The sequence below is a fragment of the Sturnira hondurensis genome, unplaced genomic scaffold (assembly GCF_014824575.4).
Source record: "Sturnira hondurensis isolate 20B ecotype Veracruz unplaced genomic scaffold, ASM1482457v3 Scaffold0010803, whole genome shotgun sequence".
Lineage (NCBI taxonomy): Eukaryota > Metazoa > Chordata > Mammalia > Chiroptera > Phyllostomidae > Sturnira > Sturnira hondurensis.
In genome coordinates, this window is record NW_028083434.1 from 996338 (window position 1) to 1017969 (window position 21632).

At 35.6% G+C, this 21632-nt stretch overlaps 1 protein-coding gene across 6 annotated transcripts in view; it reads right to left on the reverse strand.

The window, feature by feature from the left end:
• The window catches only part of ZNF280C (zinc finger protein 280C), a 68043-nt gene that overhangs the window by 3407 nt on the left and 43004 nt on the right, over positions 1–21632 (reverse strand). For all 6 annotated transcript variants that reach the window (XM_037059329.1, XM_037059324.1, XM_037059325.1 and 3 more), the window contains 7 exons: positions 20314–20471; positions 19577–19677; positions 18674–18820; positions 14539–14670; positions 7843–8156; positions 7238–7378; positions 2307–2369 (listed from right to left, as the gene is read on the reverse strand). In XM_037059329.1, the coding sequence (XP_036915224.1) occupies positions 2307–2369; positions 7238–7378; positions 7843–8156; positions 14539–14670; positions 18674–18820; positions 19577–19677; positions 20314–20471 (1056 nt within the window). The remainder of the gene's footprint in view (positions 1–2306; positions 2370–7237; positions 7379–7842; positions 8157–14538; positions 14671–18673; positions 18821–19576; positions 19678–20313; positions 20472–21632) is intronic.

A 21632-nucleotide genomic window follows, 5' to 3' on the forward strand; every position in this document is an offset into this window, starting at 1 on the left:
TTGTGACTGGTTTCTTTCATTGATAGGTTCATTGAAGTTCTATTTTCTCTACAGAATTTACTCTTCTGTTAAAACTGTTTTGCATGTGTGTGTATTTATTATTAAATTCAGACTACTTTTTTCACTAAGAAAGTATGTATATACATGGAAGTATCCTGATTAAGAAAGGTTATGGTTACTATAATCCAAATTTTAAAAATTCAAATAACGTATAGTATATAGCATTCAAAAATGATCCTCATATGACTGAAGTCATGTGCTTTCCTCCCCACCCCCGAAAGCCACTCCTCCTGAATGGTCTCTCTTATGATATCATATCAACAACAACAACACTCCCTCAAAATTGTATCGTTTTGACACCTTTTTTCTTTAAAATTGTCAATATTTCAAACACTTTACTTTTTTTAAAGATTTTATTTCTTTATTTTTAGAGACAGGGGAAGGGAGAGAGGAAAGGGAGAGAAACACCAATGTCTGGTTGCCTCCCATGTGGACCCCACTGGAGACTTGGCCCACAACCCAGGCATGTGCCCTGATTGGGAATCGAACCAGTGACCCTTTGGTTTGCAGGTCACCCTCAATCCACTGAGCTACACTAGCCAGGGCAAACATTTTATAATAGTAACAATTTATCAAGAACTTACTGTGTTGAGCTGAAGGTTTAACATATCATCTCAACTAAATCTTAGAGAAACGCAAAGAAGTAGTTGCTATAATAATTTTTAAAAATAGAGGACAGGGCCAGGTTTGGTAACTTAGCAAAGCAAGGGCCAGGTTTGAAACTTGGCCCTCAGATTCCACAGCCCACATTCTTAAACATGATGTAATACCACCTCGCCATCTTAACCCAGGTTATTAAATCAGTTTTAACTACAATAGTCTTAACTAGTCTATGTGCCCTATACAGCTACAACTCACCTTTTATATCCCTCCAAACTGACCTTTCTTCAGTACTCTTGGTTCTGTGCAAAACGCCTTTGGTTTTCCCAATGTCCTCAAATTAAAATGAAGTTCAAATTCCTTATCCTTTTTCAAGGCTTCCACAATCTGGATCTAGGCTAAAAGACGATCCCCTCTGACTTTGATCTCAATACTACTTACATAAACTTCATGCTCTATCAAAATTGTACTATGACTTCTGCTTTTTTCCTTTCTGCTATTTTATTCATGCTGTCTTCTACCCAGAATGCACATGTGCCCCTTCATATAAGTAGAAACCTCTCTTTCCTTTGAAATCATTAATTCTCATGGCACTCATTATAAACCTCCTTGTATTACTGTAGTTATTTGGTGGATTCTGAGCTAAGTGTGTGGTATAACCAAAGTTAATTACAAGTACCTTTAGAAATGTTCATTGACAATTCCTTCTGTACAGTAAACAAGTTGTATACTTTATTTCAAAAACAACAAAAAAAACCTTACAAATTATGAGGCTATATATTGATAAAAAAGTGTTAGTTACTTTACTAGGAATCGTAAATATCTTTTATACTCAAATATTGTTGGAGAGCCTAAATTTTTATTTTTATTGCAAAACTATGAAAGTTTCATCTTAATGACTAACACCACTGAAACACAGTTTAGCCAGAGATTAAATCCCCTCTTTGATCCAAGGATATAATGAACAGAACTCTATATATCCAGGAGTAATCATTTCATTTTCCAAACGAGGCACTCCAGCATCAGGTTAAAAGAAGTTACTATAGTCCTGACCAGTGTGGCTCAGTCGGTTGGCACTGTCCCACAAAGCAAAAGGTTGCCACTTCAATTCCCGGTCAGGGCACATGCCTAGGTTGTGGGTTTGATCCTCGGATGGAGTGTGTACGAGAGGCAACTAATCATTTCTCTCTCACATTGATATTTCTTTATTTTTAAAGATGGATTTTTTAAAAATAAATATTTTATTGTATTTTTCCATTACTTTATTCTCATTATACCCCTTTCCACCTCCACCCACCCCCTCTTCTCCCCACAATCGCCAGCATCAAAGTTTCTCTCCCTCTCTTTCTCCCTCCCTTCCCCTTTCTCTAGAAATAAATAAACAGAGCCCTGGCTGGTGTAGATCAGTGTGTTGAGGGTGAAACTACGAATGAAAGGGTCACTGGTTCGATTCCAAGTCAGGGAACATGCCTGGGTTACAGGTCAGGTCCCCAGTGTAGGGAGTGCTAGAGGCAGCCACACATTGATGTTTTTCTCCCTCTCTTTCTCTCTCCCTTTCCCACTCTCTAAAAATAAGTAAATAAAATAAAAAAAGTTAGGTACTATAATTTTTCAATAGAGAGAATAAAAAAAGAGCAACTAGTTACCTGAGAGTTCTACAATGCTTCTTAAAAATAGAAAACTGTTTGCTTGGATGGCTGCTATGAGAGCTGGAGAGATAAGAGACAAATTAGATTTTATTACATAATAAGTTGTATTAATTTTATTACCATATTTCAAGTCTGTGTTTAGTTTATTAATTTTGAATGAAAGAGCCTGGTCTAAATTGTAAAATTCTATTAGTCATCTCTGTTTACTTCAAAGTTTTTATCTTATATCTCACTGTACCTGTGTATTTTAACAATATATTGCCCCAAGAATATGCTTAAATGATGAGTACCACAATATTGTATATAAGAAAATCTCAAAGACCATCAAATGGAAATTTCCAACTCTTAAGGGTTGAAAACAATGTAAAAGATATTTGCTAATAATGTATTTTATTACAATATAAAGTTATAAATAATAATTATCACTTCCTAATCCTACTGAGTACTTAGTGAGTAAGGATAATCTAAATGATCCTCAAAGTAAGTGCTACCTGGGCTAAATGACATTACTTACCATTAGTAAAGCAAAACATTTAAAGAATCTTTTGCAATTATTAGGAGAGCTTTTAAGGAAAGTGAATTAAGGGAAGCACAGCTCTGGAGTTAAAACAGTAATTCCTATACACAGAACAGAACAGAACAGAAAACCACTAACCGAATTTTGTAGCCAATGATAACAGCTTTCATATTCCCTTTTAAACTGATAAGGAAACCTTTCCTATATTAGAAAGCCAAGCAGGATTAGCTAGGATTGGCATAGCACAGTAGCATCACCTAAAGTGTGGTCCATGGACCAGCAGTGTCTGTATCACCTAGGAGCTTATGAGAAATACAAAGCCTTAGGTCGTAGTCCAGAATTACTGAATTTATCTCTGGCAGTAGGGCCCAGAAATCAGTTTTAACAAGTTTCAGGTGGTTATTATGCAAGAGGGAACATAGCTAAACACGATAAAGGCCATATATGACAAACCCACTGCCAGCATCATACTCAATGGGCAAAAACTGTAAGCATTTCCTTTAAGATTGGGAATAAGACAGGGATGTCTGCTTTCAACTCTCTTACTCAATGTAGTACTGTTAAGTCCTAGCCACAGCAATCAGACAAAAAGAAGAAATAAAAGGTATCCAAATTTTAAAGGAAGAAGTAAAACTGTCTTTGCGGATGACATGATACTGTACATAGAAAACCTTAAAGATTCCACCAAGAAACTATAAATGAATAAATGTATTCAGCAAAGTAGCAGGATACAAAATTAATATTCAGAGATCAGTTGCATTTTTATATGCCAATAATGAACTAACAGGAAGAGAAAAGAAGAAAATAATCCCATTCACAATTGCTTTAAAAAGAATAAAATACCTAGGAATAAACCTAACCAAGGATGTAAAAGACCTGTACTTGGAAAATTATGACACTGAAGAAAGAAACTGAAGATACAAATAAGTGGAAGCACATACCATGTTCATGGATAGGAAGAATTAACAACATTAAGATGTCCATACTACCCAGAGCAATTCATAGATTCAAGACAATTCTTATCAAAATTCCAATGATGTATTTCACAGAACTAGAATAATTCAAAAATTTATATGGAACCACAAAAGGGTCTTCATAGCAATAGAGATCCTGACAAAGAAGAACAAAGTTGGGGGACTTATACTACCTAATATCAAACTATATACTATAAGACCAAAGTAATCAAAAGAGCCTGGCACTGGCAAAAAACAGACACAAAGATCAATGGAACAAAAAAGAGAGAGCCCAGAAATAAACCCACATTTTATAGTCAATTAATATTTGGCAGAGGAAGTAAGCACAAACAATGGGCTAACGATAGTTTATTTAATTAACTATGTTGGGAAAATTGGACAGATACATGCAGAAAAATGAAACTAGACCACCTTCTCACACCACACATAGGAATAAATTCAAAATGGATGAAAGACTGAAATACTAGACCTGAAACCATAAGAATCCTAGAAGAAAACATGGGCAGCAAAATCTTGGACATTGCTCATAGCAATATTTTATCAAATATATCTCCCTGGGCAGGAAAAACAAAAGAAAAAAAATAAACAAATGGGGCTTCATCACACTAAAAAGTTTTTGCACAGCAAAGGCAATGGTCAATAAAATAAAAAGGCAACCTACCGATTGGGAGAACACATTCACTGATACATCTGATAAGGGGTTAATATCCAAAATTTACAAAACTCAGTACCAAAAAACAAACAACCCAATTAAAAAATGGGCAAAGGACTTGAATAGACACTTTTCCGAAGAGGACACACACATGGCCAATAGACATATGGAAAGATGCTCAATGTCACTAATCATCAAGAAAATGCAAATTAAAACCACAGTGAGATAGCATCTTACACCAGTGAGGCTATCATCAATAAGTCAACCAACAACAAGTGCTGGCAAAGATGTGGAGAGAGGGAACCCTAGTGCACTGCTGGCAGGAATGCAGACTGGAGCAGCCACTGTGGCAAGCAGTATGGAGATATTTCAAAACATTAAAAGTGGATCTGCATTTTAACTCAGCAACCCCATTTCTCAGTATATCTGAAGAAATCCAAAACACAAATTTGAAAGAACATAAGCACCCCTATGTTCACTGCAATGTTATTTACAACTACCAAGAAACGGAAGCAGCCCAAGTGTCCATGAATAGATGAGTGGATAAAACAACTATGGAACATTTACACAATGGAATTCCACTTGGCCATAGAAAATAAGAAAATTTTACCCTTTGCAACAGTATGGAGAGACCTAGAGAACATTATGCTCAGTGAAATAAGCCAGTCAGAGAAAGACAAATATCACATGATTTCATTCATATGTGAAATCTAATGAACAAGCTGAACTAACAAGCAAAACATAGGCAGACTCATAGATGGAGAAGAGGACAGCTAATGGGGTGGATGTGAGGGGGTAGAGGGAGTGAGCAAAAAGGATAAAGGACTCATGGACATGGACAACAATGTGGTGATTGCTGGGAAGAGGGGGACTAAACGGTAATGGTAATGGGAAAATTTAATAGAGATTAAATTTAAAAATTGGATAAAAGACTGAAGGATAACATAGTTAAACATGACTAAGATGTAAAGAATTACAGCACAAAAACAAAGCAATTTGTGCCGCTGGTTAAAAAGATGGATCAAGACCGAAAGTCACGGAGTCATAAAAATTCAAAATAAATATTGTATATGATGAGTATAGCAAAGCAGAACGTAGAAAAAGTCACAGGTGGATGTGAAGTGCTGGCTTTAAAAAAGTCAAGGTACCATGAGGTCAGGCTTATCATCAAGGGGAAAAATACCTCGCAGGCCAAGTGCCAAAGCCATAAAAAAATGTGGGCAAATCCTAAGAAGCAAAAGCTAACTATGACCAGAAAGTAACAAAGGTCTTGTAATGATTTACAAGAAAACCACTTTTATTGGTTATACCTTATTTCTGAATAAAAATAAATAGAACTACCTTACTTTGAATAATCAATTTAGCATAGTTATATCAAAAAAATTTCATCTACTAAAAAAGAATCCATCCTGAGGAAGTGCTACAAATGAAATCCAAGTGAAAGTAATGTGGCTCTCTTTAGTCTTTTTCTAGTATAAAGTATATAAGGCCTGTCCAAAAATTATCCAGCCACGTAATATGAAAAATAGAGACATTTATTGAAGGTACAAAACACAAGAATCATTGTACATAGGAAAATGAAACCTCAGCCCCCTTAAAAGTAGGCACCTTGGGACCTCACACAGTTCTAATTGCCATCTGCTTCCCCGCAGTAGTTTCCTGAATATCATCAATGGTCTGAAACCTCTCCCATTTCAAAGGTGATTTTAGTTTTGGGAAAAGCCAGAAGTCTCAGGGCACCAAATCTAGGCTGTAAGGGGACAGAGTCACTTGGGTGATTCGATGTTTCACAAAAAAATCTCTACATGAGACGCGATGCATGAGGCGACACATTGTTGGGATGAAGCTGCTAATCACCAGTTGCCCATAGCTGTGGCCTTCTGAATCATCTGAATAGTTTTGGCAGAGGAATATTCAAACTTAATGCAAAATTTGATGTAGATTTGTTGGTCTACTCACTCAGTCATTTTGAATGTGACAGCCACACAGTACACATGGTCACTCAACAACATCTACCACTCCCACTGACTGGTACAGTGAGGTTATCATTGTTTCACACATGTGCATTCCAGTCTACTCTCCTTGGCTGCCAGGTTACACCAATATCATGCAAACTTTTCCTGTTATATTAATAATGGTTGGACTTTTTCTGGACAGACCTCATATGGTAGGTGCTAAAGTATGTAATTTAAATTGAGTTGATGTATGATAAGAAACTTTAATAGTAGCATCATGACTGGAATATCCCCTACAGTCTCTCATGTCACATTTCACTGAATAAAAGAAAAGATGGATGACTTGAAAGACAAATGGACAGGGGGATGGATGAGAGACAAGGGTGTGAGACGGAGGGACGGGTGGATAGAAACAGAGAACATGCATATGTAATCACCAATAATGGGTCTTACCATCTTTGATAAATCTGATGTCTCTCAAAGTGACTGCTCATGTGGGTTACATGTGTTTGTTGAATAAATATTTTTAAAACATTAAAATTTTATGTTTGGAAATAACCATTTTTTGAAAGAGTTAGAAAAATAAATTTCCTTAACAAACTTATTTTAATTTCATTAGCTTACCTTCTTGAAATTTTTGTGCCATTAATTTCATGAGTCATTATGCTAACAAACAGTATTGGGTAATATCCTAGAAATTCCCTATTGCTAGATCCCTTTAGCTCTTTGATGTGACAAACTGGCTTCTAATAGGATAAATTTGGTTTAAAACAAAAAACACAGATACCTTGAATGGCAGTTTTGATCGGCAGTGTACAAGTTTAACTCACCTCGCCATATGATTTACAAAGGCTTTGTTACAGTTAGTGTTGTATTTGCAAAAATTACAGTGGATATACACTGAAAAGTGACTTGCGAAATCTTTTATTTTGGAATGGCACTCAATGCACTTGTGAACTCCTCGACAACACCTTACAGAGACAGAAAAAATGATAAAATTTATATTGTAAAACAAAAATAATAAGGCAAAGCTTTATTAACATTAATTGAAGCTAAGATATTTAAGTTAACATCTTTAAATAGAGATTTAATAACTTGAAATTCTTCTTTGAAACAAGCTAGGATAAGTGTAAAAAACCTAACAGCAGTTAACCTTTCCCTGAAAAGAAAAGGATCATATTAACCAATTCGACTATCAAAGGATATAAACACAAAATACAAGGTTAATGTAAAAGATGACAATTATACAAATAAACACAGCAACTCAAGTTCTGCCCAACAGTTATAAAAAGTACCTTTTTACTGCTTGATGTTTATGCCAGACAAAATAAACATGTAAATGTACAAGAGTTTTGTGCTATGGTAAATTATATTAAAATAAACCTTTAATATTTAATATAAATTGACATTGTGAATCAGGAATAAAATATATTACCTTAAATTCTTCAAAGCTATGCTGATTTTGTTCTTTCTGTTGCGTTGTTTCTTTTGCTTGTTAGCGGTTTTTGCTTTGCATTTAGATGCACCTCTACCTTGCTTAGTTGCACTGGATGCTTTACTTGCAGTGGACATAGTTGTACGAGCCTTATACATCTTAGTCTTACTTGCATTAGATTTTGTGGAATTTTTAGCAGTTGTATTTTTAGACTTTGGAGGTAAGACCTGAAGAGAAGAAGTGCTTGGAGTATCACTGGAAGATGTAGTTGATGGTTTTGAATGAAGGTGTCCAAATGACGCTCGAATAGTAACCTATAATGGCAATGTATATTTTATAAAATTAATCATCACCATAATACTAAAAAGATCACTGCAAGCAATCACAGTATGGTCCATTTCTTTTTGACGAGGGTACCAAAACAATTCAGTGAGGGAATCAGTAGTCACATTAACAAATGATGCTGGGACAAATGGATACCTACATGCAAATGAATGAGGATCCCAACTAAATACAAATATTAACTCAAAATGTTTCAAAAGACCAAATTGCAGGATCTAAAACTATAAAACTTTCAGTAAAAGGTGAAAAATTGTATATGATTTGTAGAGAAACCAGAGCATAAAAAAACTATAAAACTTTTAGAAGCAAACCTAATAAATCTTTGTGACCTTGGGTTAGGCAACAGTTTCTTAAATGTTACACTGAAAGTAGAATTAGCCAAAGAAAAAATAAATTGAACTTCATAAAAATTTAAAACTTGTGCTTCAAATGACATGATTAAGAGAGTGAAAAGATAACCCACAGAATGAGAGAAAATATATGCAAAACATATACCCAATAAGGGATATATATATATATATATATATATTATATAATATATATGTAATATATATATGTAATATATAAAATACATAAAGAATTCTTACAATATAAAAACAAATAACCTGGGGTGGTGAACACACAACACACAGTGCACAGATGGTGTGTTGTTGAATTGTGCACCTGAAACCTATATAATTTTGTTAACCAGTGTTAATTAAAAGGAAAAAATACACAAATAACCCAATTTAAAAATGGGCAAGTATATTGTAATAACTATGTATGATGCCAGGGGGGAACTGGAAATATCAGGGGGAACACTTTGTAATGTATGCAATTGTATAATCACTACATGCTATACCTGAAACTAATACAAAAATATTGAATGTAAACTATAAAAAATTTAGAAAAATTAGCAAGTGATCTGATAGGCCTTCATTCAAAGAAGATATACGCATAGAAAATAAGCACATGAAATATGCTCAATACTACTAGTCATCAAGGAAATGTAAATAAAAACTCTCCAATGTGATATCACCTCAGACCATCTAGAATGGCTATAATAGAAAAAGCAGATAAGGGCAAAGATGGAGGCATAGGCAGATATGCTTTACTTCCTCACACAACCAAAAGGATTTAAAAAAAAAAAAAAAAACAGCCCTGCCTGTTGTGGCTCAGTGGATTGAGCACGGGCCTGTGAAGCAAAGGGTCACCAGTTCGATTCCCAGTCAGGGCACACGTCTGGGTTGCAGGCCAGGTCCCCAATAGGGGACACATGAGAGGCAACCACATACTGATGTTTCTCTCTCACTCTTTCTCCTTCCCTTCTCCTCTCTCTAAAAATAAATAAATAAAATATTTTTAAAAACTCAGCCAGAATTGTCACAAAATTGAACTGTGTGGATGTCTGACAACCAAGAATTTAAAGAAGAAACATTCATCTAGACAGGTAGGAGGGGAGGAGTGGTGCGGCAGCTGGTGGAGCAGGTGGTTCCACATTTGTGTGTGATAAACCAGGAGAAACAAGGGAGTGAGACAGACCGAACTACCCAGGGTTCCAGCACTGGAAATAAAGCCTGAAAACCTCTGGCTCTAAAAACCTGTAGGAGTTGTGGCAGCGGGAGAAACTGTCAGTTTCATAGCAGAGTCTGTTGGAGGGGCTTATGGGGTCCTAGAACATGCACAAAACCACCCACCAAAGAATCAGAACCAGAAGGGTGCAGTTTGCTTGTGAGTAGCAGGGGAAGAGACTGAACATCAACCAAGAGCTGAGCAAGTGGCACTGTCCCCTCTCGTATCCCTCCCACACAACACAGTGAAGTGGGTTGCGCCCCACTCTGGTGACTACATAAGGCTTCGCCTCTTACAATGTAACAGGTGTGCCAAGACAAAGAAATAGGGTCAAAATTAAAGAACAGATCAAAACTCTAGAAAAATAACTAAGCAACAAGGAGATAGCTAACTTGTCAGATAGAGTTCAAAACACTGGTAATCAGGATGCTCACAGAACTGATTGAGTATGGATGCAAAATAAAGGAAAACGTGAAGGTTATACAAAATGACATAAAGAAAAATATATAGGTAACCAACAGTGAAGGGAAGAAAACCAGGACTCAAATCAAAGATTTGGAACAGAAGAAAGAAATAAACATTCAACCAGAAAAGAATGAAGAAACAAGAATTCAAAAAAAAAATGAGGAGAGTCTTAGGAACCTCTGGGACAACTTTAAATGTTCCAACATCTGATTCATAGGGATGTCGGAAGGAGAACAGGGAGAGCAAGAAATTGAAACCTTATTTGAAAAAAACAATGAAGGAGAGCTTCCCCAGTTTGGAGAAGGAAATAGACATGCAAGTCCAGGCAGCTCAGAGAGTCCCAAAAAAGATGGACCCAAGGAGAAACACACCAAGACATATGATAATGAAATTACCCAAGATTAAACATAAGGAGAGAATTTTTTTAAAAAGGTAACTATGAGTTCAAGATTTTATTTATTTATTTATTTATTTTTAGGCAGAGGGAAAGGGAGGGAGAAAAAGGTCAATGTGTGGTTGCCTCTTGTGCGCCCCCTACTGGGGACCTGGCCTGTAACCCAGACATGTGCCATACATGGCCTTGGAATTGAACCAGTGACCCTCTGCTTCGCAGGTCGGCGCTCAATCCACTGAGCCACACCAGCCAGGGCAGGAGAGAATCTTAAAAGCAGCAATAAAAAAAGAGAGAGTTACCTATAAAGGACTTCCCATAAGACTATGAACTGATTTCTCAAAGGAAACCTTACAGACAAGAAGGGGCTGGAAAGAAGTATTCAAAGTCATGAAAGGCAAGATCTACATCCAAGATTACTCTATCCAACAAAGCTATCCTTTGGAATGGAAGGGCAGATAAAGTGCTTCTCAGATCATCATCACCAAGCCCTTACTATAAGAAATGGCAAAGGGACTTGTCTTAAGAAAAGAAGATAAAAAATATAAACATTAAAATGACAACAAACTCAGAACTCTCAACAACTGAATCTAAAAAACAGAAGTAAAAACAAAAACAAACTAAGCAAACAAGCAGAACAGGAACAGAATCACAGAAATGGAGATCACATGGAGGGTTATAAGTGGTGAAGGAAATGGGAGAGAGTGGGGAAAAGGTACAGGAAATAAGAAACATAATTGCTAGGTACAAAATAGACGGAGAAAGGTTAAGAATACTATAGGAAATGGAGAAGCCAAGTAACTTATATGTATGACCCATGACATGAACTAAGGGGGGCAGTGATAGAGAGAAAGGGGTACAGGGTGGAGAGGGATAAAGGGGAGGAAAAAGGGACAACTGTAATAGCAGAATCAATAATATATACTTAAGAAAGATTTTACTTATTTATTTTTAGACAGAGTGGAATGGAGACAGAAAGGGAGAGAAACATCAATGTGCAGTTGTCTCTCACGCACCCCTTCACTGGGAACCTGGCCCACAACCCAGGCATGTGCTCCAACTGGGAATCAAACCAGCAATTCTTTGGTTCACAGGCAAGCACTCAATCCACTGAGCCACACCAGCCAGGACACAATAAAATATACTGAAAACAAGGCAGATAATAACGAGTGTTGCCAAGGATGTGGAGAAATTGCAACCCTCATCATTTCTGGTGAGAATGTATAATGGTAGAGTAGTTTTGAAAAACGGTTTGGCAGTTCTTCAAAATGTTAAATGTAAGAGGCATACAACCCAGCAATTTCACTCCTAGGTGTTCCATTCTAGTAATTTCACCCAAGAGAAATGAACTACATTCACATAAAAACATGTGCATGAATTTTCATAGAAGCATTATTCATATAGCCAAATGTCCATCATCTGGTGAATGGATAAATACGATATGGAGTATTCCTACAATGAAATAACGTTTAGCTATAAAAAAGAATGAAGTACTGATACACAGGTAGTGGTACATAAAAAGTGATACAGCCATAAGAGAGAATGAAATGTTGATACAAGCTACAATATGGATGAACCTCAAAAACATCTTGCTAAGTGAAGTAAGTCAGACATAAAAGATAACTTATTATATGATTCCATTTATATGAAATGTCCAGAGTAGGAAAATCCACAGGGACAGAAAGAAGGTTAACATTTGCCTGGAGCCAGTGGAGGGGAAATAGGAACTGACTGTGAATAGGTATGGGGTTTCTTTTGAGGATGTTGAAAATATTCTAAAATGGATGGTAGTGATGGTTGCACAATTCTGTGAATGTGTTAAATAACACCGAATTGTACACTTTAAGTGGGATAATAGTATGGTATATGAATTATATCTCAATAAAGCTGTTTCAAAAAATACAGAAATACAAAAAGTTAAAAATCATTACTTTGAAAATGACAAGTATAAAATACAATCAGTTAAATCTTCCATTAATTCTGAATGGTTATACCAATTAAATTTACATCAATATTTACTTAGTGTTATAATATAGTATTGTATTGATAGTATTTATATGATAACATAGGTATTAATGGATAATTAGGAATTAGTTCTAATTATTATTATTGTTATTATTATTATTATTATTATCAAAAAAGCATATTCCATGGCTATTTTATGCTCTGATATAGCTAAATAGCTTTTACAAATTTAGAGGTCAAAATTTGAATCTCAAAGGCCTGAAATAACAACTCGGGAATGGCCTATAGCACTCTTTTTTGCTTGAGATTTTATTTATTTGCTTTCAGAGAGGGGGAAGAGATGGACAAAGAGAGTGAGAGAAACATCAGTGTGTGAGAGACATAACCGGTTGCCTCTCACAGGCCCCCCAACTAGTGACCTGGTCTGCAACCCAGGCATGTGCCCTGACTGGGAATCAAACTGACAACCTTTCGGTTTGCAGGGCAGCACTCAATCCACTGAGCCACACCAGCCAGGGGTAGAAAGGCCTATACTACTCTTTGATGACTATAAAGCAGATCTCCAGTAAATGTAACCTGCTTTCTCTGGGGGCTCACAGAGCAAAATTTATGGTTCCAAAGGTTATTGTGGAGGTTACATCAATTCGTCATGTATTATGGAAAGTTTCATAATATGCAGAATTTCCTTTAAGGAAATTTAAAATTTAATACTAATATAAAATTTATCATTTAGTATTTAGAAAAAGAAAATGTTTGATTACACCCACTGGTTAATAATGAGAAGCACAGTTGTCTATTTACCTTCTCTTTAATCATTTGACTGTACAGCCTCCATGTATTTGAGAAGCAGCCAATGAAGTCATAGGTAATGGTTTGGTCATACATGTGGTTTGATATACTACAAAAACCACTGAGCTAGGAGTCAAAAGACCCAAGTGAAGTCTCAGCACTACCTCTTCCTAGCCATGTAACCCTGAGTAACATATTCTCTCTAAGCCTCCTCATTTATAACAAGGGAATCATACCTGTCTTGTCTACCTCATTAAACTGTTACATGGATTCAATAATGGAATGTAAGAAAAAGCACACTGAAACCTTAATTCTAAAGTACTGCAATCATTATGATTAATGTAATATAGTAATATAATCTAATATACTAATTATTACTACTAGTAAGAGAAGATCTGAGGGAGGACTGCACTGCTTACATTAGTATTCTGCATGTCTAGTCCCAGCATGGAAGGAATGGACTGCATGGAAGGAAGGATACTGGATAGCTTCTCTGGCTCTACATATTCAGAGCACTACTTTATATTATTTTAGTTCATTCAAATAGTAGACATATGCACATTCAAAGGTAAGTACTCAAAGCCAAATATAAATGTTTGGGAATTTTTCAATTCGGGTTAGGCATCCCTCCACTGGAGCACAGCCAAGAGCTGACTTTACATAAAGAAGTCAAAAAAAATGTACACAAGGCAATCATGGAAAAGGAAATTTGCAGTCAAACGTGTTTGTGCTCTTAAAACAGCAATGCTATTCAGAAGCAGAGCTTGCTTTTCTGAGAACACTGAGTAATACTAACTTCAACAAACCATGGCATTCGAGGCACTATGACATGCACTAGAGACACAAAGATAAATTAAACATGATTCCTGACCTTATAGTGTAGTGGTTGAAGCAGACATATATATGCTGCCAACTGGAATGGCTCTAAAAGAGCCAACAGAATATTGAAGGAATATTCTCCCTGTTGATTTAGGCTGCAGTTAATCTACTTGCACTCAGTACAAAGAAATATGATCCAAGTTAGCTAGCACACGTCAATCAACTCAGAAAAGAATGGACAGAAGTTTTTCTTTCCAAACATAAGACAAATCTTAAAATTAAAATTTTACTATTATGTTCAATAGATAAAACCAGGCAGGAGTTTATCTCTATTATCACACAAAATGTTAAAATACAACATATTTAAAACTCACTTTTGAACCAGGAGGCAAACCTTCTAGCTCTTTAGGTTTTATAAATGTTCGATGCTGTGTCTTGTGATCCAGTTTCTCCTTGCAGGTCAAAAATTGTAGTCTGCATTTTGTACAGCGATGAACTCCTTTTTTCTGTTTACAAATAATATTATAAATAGTAATTTCTACTATCACAAACCCTGGGACCTGAAATTGTTCTTAATTCTAACACCTAAACAATGTAAAAATCAGTATTTTACCATATTCCATCATAAATAACACCAAAATATCATTTCATTATTTAAAAGCACTTCTTGCATTCGTATTTGGGTTTCAAAAGTGTTTGTTACTATATAGGCAATCAACATGAAAATTACAACAATTAGGTTCCAATGGGACAAGTTCTATAGCATTTATAGGGTGAAAGCTTTTTGAATTTAAATGTGAAGTAGAAATTATTCAAACACATGATAATATGAAAATGGGCTACACTGTACGTATCACACACACACACACACTTTTCACTATAATGCAATCTTAGAAGGCATGAACTTTGTTTTGTTCATTTCTGAAAAACAGCCCCTGGCATATATTGGGCACTCAATAAATACACGGTGAGGTAAAAGTAGGTTTACAGTTGTGAGTATACAAAAAAACAGTTTATTCTTATATTATTATTTATTAATTATTGTATTATTTTCCATATGAAGAACTGTAAACCTACCTTTGTCCTACCCTGTATTTGTTAAATAGTGAGACTGACAGAGAATGCACACAAAAAGCAGGCACAGTTTAACTAGTTCCAATGTCTGCCATTCCATTCCATGAGCATTTGCCCAGAGACCTGAGATGAGAGGCATTAATCTATTGTTCCTTTAGTTGGACTCAAATCTGCATACCTATTTTACTCAGGCATGCTCACAATGTGCTAAGGATGATAAAGTACATTTTTTAATAGCATAGCATGTTCAACCAAAAACAACAGTGATCTGTTCCAAGGTCAAAGAAGAGTGTCTGTTAAACTTTTGACAAGCGTACTATATTGTTTGGGTGATTTGAAGGATTTCAAGGTCAATCCTGACTATCTGTAAATCTGCCTTCAGACATAACATCAAAGAAGAATATGGCTCTGAGATAAAAGCTTTGGATGTAAATCAAATTTTGGTTCTGCCATTTACTAGAGAATGTGACATTGGGCAAGTAACTTACTTTCTACAAAGCTTTGTTCCCTCATCTATGAGATGAGAATGACCATATGCCTGTTTTGTATAGTGGTGGTGAAGATTAAACAAGATAATACAAGTAAAAACACTAGTAACTGTCATACAGTAAGTGATTAGTGTAAATTAACTGCTTGTTATTATTATAAAGATCTAATGAGGCTATATAACACATCTGAAATCCTTCACCCTTTCTTAAAAGTTGTACAAACTGTATTGTTAGCTCTAAAATCACTCAAAACATAATACATTCCTTTACAAAAAAGTTACAACCAGTCTTCAAAAAGAATAAAATTGCCTCTAGACTCAACAATTCTTATGTAAATTTCATTAATGTCATCGCAATTATAAGCTTATAATCCTGCTATGATTTTTTAGTATTTTGTGAACAGCTACATAAATTGCAAATACTTTGAAGGATACCTGGTGACCTTTCATATTAATAGAGCCTTTCCTCTGTTGACTCCCGACCGCCTCCCTCTTAGCTGCTTGAAACTTACAAAACCCCCGGGCACCCGAGGTGTGTAGGTAGTCCCCAAGACTGCTCCCAGGTTTGATGATCCAGTACAGAGTCAATTTCATTTTCACCGGGGCCACATTAGCCTTGCGGTTGCCTTCAAAGGGCTGAGTGTAATTTGAGGACTGTATCAATGTAACTACTCCCTAACAGTTAAGTGAGAGCTCAGCACCGCCGCCGGGCAAAAATAAGGTGCCTGGCCAGATAAAACAAGGTGGAGGGCGGGATTCAGCCCCAGGGCCTTGTGTTTGCCACCTGTGCTCTAGTAGGAGGAATGATAAGACTTAGAAGTTGTGATACCCACAGTTCTGATTTATCACAGTGAAAGGATACAGAGCAGGATTGATAAAGAAAAAGAAAGTGCATGGGAGTCTGGAGGATACTGGTGTCAGTTTCCAAGGGCCTTCTCCCAGTGGAGTTGTGTAAGACACACTTACTCAATCCCCTAGCAACATCTATGAAGTGTTGGGTTTTTTTTTCTTGTTGTTGTTTGTTTTGGCTAGGGAAGCTCTCTTGAGTCTAAGAGCTGAGATTTTTTTCATGGGTTCAGTCACCAAACCTTCAGATGCCCAGAAGAAAAGGAAGTGTTCGCCATAATCATAACACAGTTGAAGGTTGCAGGCATGTAAAACACTTCTCAGTTAATAACAAAGGTTCTAGGAGTTAGCCAAGACCAGTTATGCAAATAGACCCTTCTGAAAATGTGCATGATTTAAGCAACTCAGACCTGCTTGGTTAACTCTTTCCTTTACACATGGCAAGTTTAGATGTACAACTTGAGGTGCGAAGAGTGACCATAGATCATATAAACCACTTAAGAGACACAGTCCACATAGCAGGCCCATTCTTCTTTTTCTTACCTTTCTAAGCATATATTACTCCCTCCACACCTACACTGTACCCTGGAGTTTAGTAAAGCATGGGAGATAGAATTATGTTAAAAGCTTCATAATGAAATAGAGCTTTTATCTCCTACTTCCTTTCAAAATCAAAGGTCAAAAGATTCAATATAGAGTGTCAAGACCAGTGTTTCCCAAATCCTGATCCTCAAGAAATGTTAACAGGTATTGAACAAATAAAGGTTTCAATGGTCAAATAAATTTTGGGGATAAAATATACAATACCCCTTGCTTGGACATTTTTTATTTTTAGCATATTAAAAGCTCTGAAAGTCTTATTTTGAAAATAAACAAAAGCTAATCATTTAATTTTATAAATCTAGCCATGTACTGAGTTTTTTTCCAGGAACAAATTTAGAGCAGACATCTACTGACATTTGATAGAACATTTGGTACAGACCCTAGAACAGAAAGATCTTGTCAGAAGTTCTTAAGGGTAAGGTGGCATACCAGGATAAAAATCTAAGCATGTTGGTACCATCCCAGTCATAACATAGATGGCCCTAAATGTATTTGGATATGCTAATTTTATGATTTTTTTTCCAATTAACAAGTACAAGTTGATTTTATGATTATCAGGCAACTAGAATTAAAAGCAATGTTAGCAGTAGTGCTGAATAAATGGCCATGACAATGTAATCAATACTATGTAGTGAGCTGATCTGTGAGAAGACAAACCTTGATTGCATAATCAGATTCAGTGAATTCATGACTTCTGGTTTTGGCAAAGGTACCATTCATTGCTTTTTCATACACTTAAGAATAGGTTTACACCAATGCTTTCAGCCAAAATAAAGGATGGTCTAGTTGTGTCAGGGAAAGAGCAAGCGGGCATAAAATGAGAATTCAAAGGAAAGATGAAAGCACTAATACTGGCATTTGAGAGATCGCACAGCAGGACTGGCAAATCATCCAGAAAACAAGTTATAATGTAAACATAATTCTCTGGCATAGTTTACATATCTAGAAACAAATCTCATTGCTGTTTCCTTTGTCACTGATTGCTACAAAAGACCGTTCCAGGCCACTGAAGAGAACCACGTCTTTGCATAATAAAAAAATGGGCTAGAAATTAGAAATAAAGTTTGAAGAGAAAAAGGGAAAAGATTATGAGCCCTAGATCTTATCTTACTCAGTTCATACTTATCCCTTTCCCTGCTTCTGATTCACTACTTTCAAAACCACTCCCATTCTTACCACTCTTAGACCCCTGAAATATCCAACTTAATATTCCACTCATATTCTAGCTTCTCCTCCACTCTAGGGTTCCTACTTCTACCTGTCTTTCAGAATTTTCCCTATTCATGAGCCTCATCATCACCAGGAAGCAGACAAATAAAGGAAGTGGAAGTTTCACAAGTAATTCAGCATAAATTGTAAATGGTATCATTTGCAACAAATTTGCTTTCTTTCTAGAACAAATCTAGCCAATGGTTTAAGTGACACACACACACACACACACACACACACACCCCTTTTCAGCAAGACAAAACAAACACATAAGAACTGCTAAATCTCACCTGATGTTTCATGTAATGATTCATGTAGGGGGTTGCCATTCTACTAACTTTGAGGCAAAATGGACATAGCAAGTTCTTCGTGTTTTCATGGGATGCTCTAAAATGAGTTTCTACATCAGAAAATGATGATGATCTAAACTGGCAAACCTAGAAATATAAAGAAGGTTTAGTTTAACTTCAAAATTTTTAACTGATATGCAAGTACATCAAAGTAGCAATGATGAATCCTTTGTTCAGATGAACATTACGTTCTACTAACTCAGCTCTGCTGCCTATACAATGAAGAATCTTATTACTGTAAATAATAATGATAATCTTTGAAAGAAAAGTTATCACTCAAAGTTTAAAAATATATTCCTAAATGTAACTAGATTACTACCCCTTCCCTTGACTTAAATTTTCAAACTCTGATACCTTTCATCCTATAAAGTTTATCCTGCTATATAAAATGGAGTATTCTTTTCTTAGGATTTTAAATAGCATCCAGGATATGACAGAGGCAATTTATCTTTATCTTGCTATTTTATTGGGAACCAGTTCAAATTCTAGGAAAATAAAGGCCACAAAGCATTTAGTTGAGTTCCCCATAACTAACAGCATTTGCTGTTTTTCTGGCATGTCCATACTCTTCCCTTCTTGGTAATAAAGTCCATATGCTTGTCTTTTTCCAACAGAGTATTCTGTTTTTCTAGTATAGGGGTCAATAAACTATGACCCACAGGCCAAATCCAACCCACCACCCATACATATGTAAATTAAACCAGGGGAGTTTCCATGACTAAAGAGGCTCTTCAATTTTAGTAACTTTTCTTTGAATAGTTAAAACATTCAAAAGAACAACATTATTTCGTGGCACATGATAATTAAACGAACACCTAAGTACATAATAAAATGTGTGTGTACCTGGCAAATATATGGCATTTCCCCGGGTTTATGAGTGTCCTTCATATGTTGTAAAAGAGTATGTTCTGTTTCGAATGATAATTCACAGATTTTACAAATAGCTGAAATTGGAAAAAAACACATCGCACCATATTAAGGATGTATACATATAAGAGGTTCATTTTGTACACCTATAACAATAGCAACAAGTAATAATAGTAATAGTGATGATGGTTCCAATAATTCTATAGTTGTTAACACTGTTAACGCTGTTCTAAGAACTTTACTTGTATTAGCTTACTTAATAATTCCCATTTTTCAGACGAGGAACCTGCGACACAGAAAGATTAAGTAACTGGCCTGAGAACTTGCAGTTGTATTAAGAGGCAGAGCTGGAATTTGAATCCAAGACGTTTAACCCCACACTCTGATTTTAACTTTCATTGCAGTTACTTTTCTTATTAGAGTATAAATCAAGACCACTGATTTCATATTTGCAAAAGAGGGAATCTGGTTTTCTAATTTAGCCCCTTACACGCAATGCATGAGTTATGCCCTATCTACAAAAGGAACTTCAATTTTAGTAAGTAATTGTACTGAAAAGTTTCTACAAGTTGAAACTTGTCTTCCAACTTTGCCCTCAAACTACCAAGTCTATTTCTTATTCTTATTTTTTCTATCAGATTTCTTAAGGATTCCTCATAGTTTAGACGATGAAAATCATTCATGTTCAGGACTTCAGTGAAATTGTGACTTACTAGAAAACTCATGAGGTGTGTGTGTACTCTCAATGTGACACTGCAGCTGGAATGGTGTGGGATACTGACGGTAGCAGTGCTGGCAGGTGGTGTGGCTTTCCCAGCTCTCACTGTTCTGCTTCTCAAGTTCTAAATGGTGTTTCATGTGGTTCATAAACCTATAAATAATTGTCAACAGGAGCAAATATTCAGATTTATAACCAACGAAAAACCTCATAAATAAGTATCTGAGCCTAAATGTTAAAACAGCAGTTATATTACTCAAAATAATATCTCTAAGCTGCAAAATCCTCTAGAAAAGTATGCACTTTATGTTTTTTACAGATTTCATTTATTTTATAGAGAGAGGGGAAGGGAGGGAGAAAGAGAGGGAGAAAAACATTGACCGGCTGCCTCTTGCATGCCCTAAACCAGCCCCCTGGCCCACAGTTCAACCCACTGAGACCAACCAAATGGTGAAAAATGTGCACTTTAAATGATCACTTTCATTAAGTGGCTTAGTAAATCTATTTGTACAAAATAATCGATTTGTTTTAAAATAACCCATTAATAGTTAATATGAAATACCACTAATGTGCTAGAACTCTCCACCATTATTTCAGATGAAAATTATTTTTGGTCAAGAAAAACAGCAGGCTTCTTTTTCACATACGAAATACTATTTACATTTTAAAACAAAATACTTAAAGGAAGAAAACCCTACCATCAAAAGCTGTTACTATAGAGTCAGGAGAGAAATCTTTTGAAGGCCTTAAATACATAAAATAGGTTTCAGCTGCTAAAGGAAAAATTATTAGTATTTTTATGTGTCTTGGTTTCTAAATACATGTAATGCATTAATAAGTATTAAATTACAGTATTTTAATACTGATAATGGTACCATTTAATGGTACTAGTTTCCTTTTAGCACAAATTGTTCCTTTTAACTTGTAGGCTATGAACGTTTTAGTACAATACCATCCATTTCTACTTCTACTATGTCAGATTAGTAGAAACTGAAACTTTAGCTTACTGAAACTTTTTACTGAACTTCAAAATAAAGTTACTCTATCAAAATAACAAGACTGTGTCAAATATTAACCATTAATCACTATTAGTCCCTAAAGGAAGTAATGAAATGAAGTGATAATGTCATCAATCTAGACAGCAATCATTATGGAGGCTTTGACATTTATCTTTTCATACTTCCAAAATACTAGTTCATTTTAGAGCTGCTTATGGTACACTTTGAAAGGTCTTTTTTTCCTGTCATTTTCACTTTTATATTGGGATAGATTCTATTCAAATCTATTTTTAAAGTTTTAGTCTTGCCTAAAGAC